At 37.1% G+C, this 6,042-nt stretch overlaps 1 protein-coding gene across 1 annotated transcript; it reads right to left on the bottom strand.

The window, feature by feature from the left end:
* Positions 1 to 211: 211 nt before the first annotated feature.
* Positions 212 to 2,520, bottom strand: LOC107030198. Its single transcript, XM_015231567.1, has 2 exons — positions 1,199 to 2,520; positions 212 to 1,106 (listed from the first exon to the last, which is right to left on the bottom strand). The coding sequence occupies exons 1-2, from the start codon at positions 2,518 to 2,520 to the stop codon at positions 212 to 214; spliced, it is 2,217 nt and encodes a 738-aa protein (XP_015087053.1).
* Positions 2,521 to 6,042: the final 3,522 nt, after the last annotated feature.

The raw sequence follows: 6,042 nt of genomic DNA, 5'->3' as shown, positions 1-6,042 counted from the left end.
GAAAGTATATAAATAACAAACAACCAAATCAAGCAAAAATAAGCTAGAAGTATAGGTTCCTCAATAAAATAATAATCAGATAAGAAGGCAGCATATTAAATTCCACAGATTAGATATATTAATGTATTTTACCAAAAAAACTATTATATTACAAAAACAGTGAGTGAGCACTATATGATCATCACAACAATAATGAAACTCATGGTGTGTCTTATTCAGACTCTTCTTCAGACTCGACTTCATCATCAGACTCATCTTCATACTCATTTTCAGACTCGTCTTCAAACGCATCTGAAAACTCATCTTCATACTCATTTTCAGACTCATCTTCGAACTCATCTTCAAACTCCTCTTCATACTCGACTTCAAGTTGTTGATTGACAAATTCCTCCACAGGCACATCAATGATTGTTTCTGGTAAATCAGTCCTTGTTAAGAGTACTTCACCATTATCTTTTGGTATAGATGGACCCTTCGAATGTTCAGATGGCTCATTTTCATAACTTTGTGGGAGATTAGATTCAACTTCATCACCCATGTTAAACAAGTCTCTTGGAACAGTCTTCATAACATAATATTTATCGTGATCATATGGATCTTGCACATAGAAGCATTGGTGTACTTGATATGCAAGCACAAAAGGCTCTTCCTGAGAGCATCTCTTGTTAAAATAGACATAAGTAAGGCCATAAACATCTTTTTCAACCTCATACCAATCACACTTAAATAAAACAACCTTAAAATGGCTGTAATAGTTTAATTCAACAATATCAACTATTCTACCATAATAAGTCAAATCTGCAGCAATCGGATTTTTATCCTTTGAGCTTGCAAAGCTTGTAGTTGAGGCAATTAGTGTAACACCACTATTTTGTGTTTTACGCCTTGCATCACGCTGCCTAACATGGAATCTATATCCATTTATGAGATACCCAGAATATCTTTTTGCAACAGAATTTGGTCCTCTAGACAATTGTTTTATCAAATCAGGCACATCCTCTTGCAAAGCACGAGTTTCAAACCATTGAGAGAAGTTTTGACAATGATTCTTGGCTTTGCTCCATTTAGATCTTCGTGACTGATTATTAACCTCTTGCTCATGCTCTCTACAAAACATTTACTATATTTGTTAAAATGATGAATTAAATAAGATAAAAATTAATTATACAAAAGGAATGCTATATTCAAATTAAGGTACCTAATATATTCTTGAACATCGTCACAACTTCCCAATAAGTATGCATGTGCCTGACTTAGTGACTTGTCATCTAAAATGATTGGATCAGTTTTCTTTGCTCCTAAAGGAACTCCTTTGTTAGAAAACAAACTCACAGGTTCTGCGTCACTTGGGTCACATTCATCATTGTTTCGCGCTCTCCTATTAAATCTGGTATGCACACCCCGATGCAGATATTTTGAGAATAAATTCATGCAATCTATTCCCACTCGTGTCTCTGCTATGCAACCTTCTGGAAAACGCCTATTGCGAATGTATGATTTGAATGTACCCGTTTCTCTTTCAGTGGAATACATCCATCGATTTTGCACCGGGCCGCCTAATCTCACTTCATTCACCAAATGAATAGGCAAACTAATCATGATATCAAAAAATGAAGGAGGAAAAATTCTCTCCAACTGATTTGTTGTTTCTATGATCTCTACTTCTAAGCAATCCAGTTCCTCCAATGTGATTACTTTTTGGCACAAACGATGGAAGAAGGAACTTAGACGAATCAAAGGAATAGCCACATGATCAGGAAGAATGCTTTTAATTGGTATTGGAAGAAAGTAATGTAACATGAAATGAGCATCATGGGTTTTATAATTAGACACCTTTCTTTCATCCAAGTGCACACACCTAGATATATTGGAGGCACTACCATCAGGTAGCTTGGCTGTCTTTAAAACTCCACAAAAGATGGATTTCTCTCCATTTGTCATTGAGAAGCACGCCTTTGTAAACTTTGTTCTCTTACTATCTTCTGTATCTTGTGGATGAAGGTTCTTCCTGATTCCCATATCTTTCAAATCATACCGTGCTTTTGCATGATCCTTTGTTTTTCCTGAAATATCCAAAAGAGTTCCAAGTATGCTATCAACTATGTTCTTCTCTATGTGCATTACATCAAGGTTGTGACGTAACAAGTTGTGCTGCCAGTAAGGTAATTCAAAAAAAATTGACCTTTTTTTCCATGGGCCATCATTTGATCTCTTTTTCTTCTTCCCAAACACATTTACAAAATCACGTAAGCTATTAAGAACATCAATTCCCTTTAAAGGAGCTGGAGGAGGCCTAAATTCAGTTTTTCCATTGAATGATCTTTTGTTTGATCTCCATGGATGATCCATCGGTAGAAAAACACGATGATCCATATAGCACATTTTCCGACTATGTTTAAGATAGCGACAATTAGTGCCATAGTTACAACAAGGGCAAGCAAACTTTCCTTTTGTACTCCAACCAGATAACATAGCATATGCAGGAAAATCACTGATTGTCCACATAAGAGCTTCCCGCATTTGAGAAGTTTCATTTCTGGAAGCATCATATGTTTCAACCCTTGAATCCCATAATAATTTTAACTCGTCTATCAATGGTTGTAAGTAAATATCAATGTCATTTCCAGGTGATCGCGGTCCAGGTATAAGTAAAGAAAGTATGGAATATTCAGATTTCATGCACATCCAAGGCGGCAGATTATAAATCATCAACATAACTGGCCATGTGCTATGTGATATACTCATGGTTCAAAATGGATTGAATCCATCACTTGACAAGCCAAGTGTCACATTGCGATAATCTTGTGCGAAATCTGGATGCACCCTATCAAAGTCTTTCCATGCTAGACCATCAGCGGGATGCCTTAACTTTCCATCTTTAGAACATTCCTCTTCATTCCACCTCAAAGAATCTGCCGTCTTTGAGCACATAAATAGCCTTTTGAGTCTAGGAATTAATGGAAAGTGTCTCAATGTCTTTGCAGAAACTCGATGTTGCTTTTTTGAAGACTCAAGCTCACTATCAACTTTAGGAGCTTGAATATATCGTGAAGCTCCACAAGTATGACAAAATTCGTCATCCTTATGATCATTCCTGAACAACATGCAATCATTTGGACATGCATCAATTTTATCATAATCCAGACCAAGATTCTTAACCATAGACTTGGTTTTATTGTAAGACTGAGGAATGTTCAACTCGGGCATCGCCTCTTTTAATAACTCTAGAAGAGATGTGAATGATTCATTGCTCCATCCATGTAAATACTTCAACAAATATAAGCGAAGTGTGAATGATAATCTAGAGAAACCTATACAACCAGAATATAATTCTTGGTTTGCCTCTTCAAGTAAGCTATAGAATTTCTTGGCATCTTCATTTGGACCATCATAAACTCCTCCAGCCTGTGCAACATCTCTAAATTGATCATTCAACAACCCATCAATATCATCACACGAGTAATCCATATCATCATCAACATTCAACTTGATATCCCATCTCCGTGATTGATCCATCTAGTATAGCCTTTAACGAATCCATGGCATATTAGATGATCATACACTACATTCCTTCGGTTCCAAAGAATATTACAACATTGTGCACATGGACACTGAATTTTCTCTCCATGAGGATCTCCATAAGAGTAAGCAAAATCTAGAAATGATTCAATGCCATCAATATACTCTTTGCTATACCTTGCTAAATTCATCCAATCCTTGGATGGGATATGTGAACTCCTAGAAGAATATATAAATATTTAGTCTTTCAGCAATAATCATTAACCAGTTAACAAAAAAGTTATAAAAGTCACGAGTAATCTATCAGAATCATGTGTTATGAGATGATAAAAGTTTCTTACCTAGTCATGAGGCTTTCGCTATGTCAAATCAAACCTTTAATCCTCCACAAATGTTTTTCAATGTTGATGATACTATAAATGAAAAAATAAGTACAATTAATAGGATATACATATATCTGTCGATAGATAAATGCGGAGATTTTGAGTGAAGAAATGCAGAAGAGACCACCTACGGAGCTTGTGACGGTCCGTCGTGCTTGTGACGGTCCGTAGGTGGCAGCGTAGTGCAGCTGCTGAAGCAAGATGGGGAAGTCCGACTAAGTGCGGAGTTACGGAGACCACGACGGTCCGTCGAGTGTGTGACGGTCTGTCCTGCAGGTTCGTCATGAAGTTCAGAGAAGTAATCCCAGTACCCATATTCCAAGAGTTTAAGTGTTTTGGAACGAAGACCCTCGACGGACCGTCGTGTTTGTGACGGTCCGTAGGTGGCAGCGTAGTGCAGCTGCTGAAGGAAGATGGGGAAGTCTAAGTGTGGGGTTACGGAGTCCACGATGGTCCGTCGAGTCTATGACGGTCCGTCCTACCGGTTGGTCATGAAGTTCAGAGAAGTAATCCCAGTACCCATATTCCAGGAGTTTAAGTGTTTTGGAACGAAGAACCTCGACGGACCATCGTGTCTGTGACGATCCTTCATACTTGCCGTCAAGGGTAATGAAGAGAGCAGAAGTGTGGGACGACGAAGTCCATGACGGTCCATCGTGGCCACGACGATCCGTCGAAAAACCTCGTTTTTGAGGTTAGACTCCGCATTGTTAGACGCTGGATTATTAGTTAGACTCTGTAATATTATTAGGTTATCTTGAGACTTTTATCATTGAGTGTTGGTGATTTTTGTTGATTAATCAAGCGATCTTTCGGATTTTACTCTTTCTCATAGAAGTAAGTTTGAGCGTATCACTCCCTCTCTACCCCTCCTAGACTTGAAAAATATATCGTATATCGTCTATCTCTAAGGCATATGATTCATTTTCTATATAGTGCAACTCAAAATACAAAGAAAGTTTAGCAAATTCATACTACGAGGTGATCCCAAAACAACTAAGAAATATTCAACTAAAGTTTCTAATGTACACTTGAAAATGCAATAGAGAAACAACAAAATGACTTCTAACACTTCAAGGCATGTAGTCGAAAAAAGAAACATTTTACAAGCAAATAGCTACAAGACATAATCAATTTGGTTAACAAAGGAACAAACCAAGCTTAAGGTGAGCACAACTATGAACTCAGGAAGACTAAAAAAACAGTGACATTAAAGAAGATATGTGATTGCAGGCAACAACTAGTTGCAGTCTGGTTAGCAGGGATATTCAAGTTGTTGATAATCTCGGAACATAGATTGTTGTCATATGCATTCCAGCAGAGAATTGGTAAACAAAGTCACACACATGTAGCACAGTCATGCATTGAAAATGACCATATTATGCAGACTTGGAATGTAGGAGTACAACTTACATTTTGAGGATATATACTAAAATCAACATCCCACCAACAAGTTTATAAAGTCACAAACAAAGCATTTCAGATGCCTATATCATTCCTATGCTACAGAAAGACTGAAAGAGTCATATAATTTATATATTGTTCATGTGTGAAACATTTTGTTCATTTGTGATATCCGACGGAACAGCTCGTTAACAAAGAATCTGTGATGAAAAGAGCAACTCATCAACAAAAAATATGTGACAAAAATCACTTTCTTCAGCTCTTCGATCTCAACAAGGAATCTGTAAACAATTTTGACGGAAAACTGTAAAGGAAATCGTATTTTCGTATTTGGGGAAAAAACCGTCTTACACTAACAAAGCTTGGAGCGTAGAATCAGTTGGTCAACATCTGCTCAGCTCAGCTCCTCTGATTTTCAGCTCCTCCGAATTTGGAGAGTAGAATCAGTTCAGCTCCTCCGATTTTCAACTCTGCTTCAGTCTTCAGCTCCTCCGATTTTCAGCTTCCTCTCTTCGATTTTCAGCTCATTCAGTCGATTTGAATTTCTTGAGAAAAGAAATTGTGCGTATGTTCTTGAGCGTAAAAATGGGAGACTAGAATTGTTGGAGACTAGAAATGTTTTAACAATTATTTTTTTGGCCAATAAAAATAATTTTTCCTAATATTTTAACAATTATTTTTTTGGCCAATAAAAATGGGAGGGAGACTAGAAATGTTGGAGGGAATATAATATTTT

The sequence above is a fragment of the Solanum pennellii genome, chromosome 9, assembly GCF_001406875.1.
Source record: "Solanum pennellii chromosome 9, SPENNV200".
Lineage (NCBI taxonomy): Eukaryota > Viridiplantae > Streptophyta > Magnoliopsida > Solanales > Solanaceae > Solanum > Solanum pennellii.
Note: the sequence above shows the minus strand (reverse complement) of the source record. Positions and strands in the feature narration are given on the sequence as shown.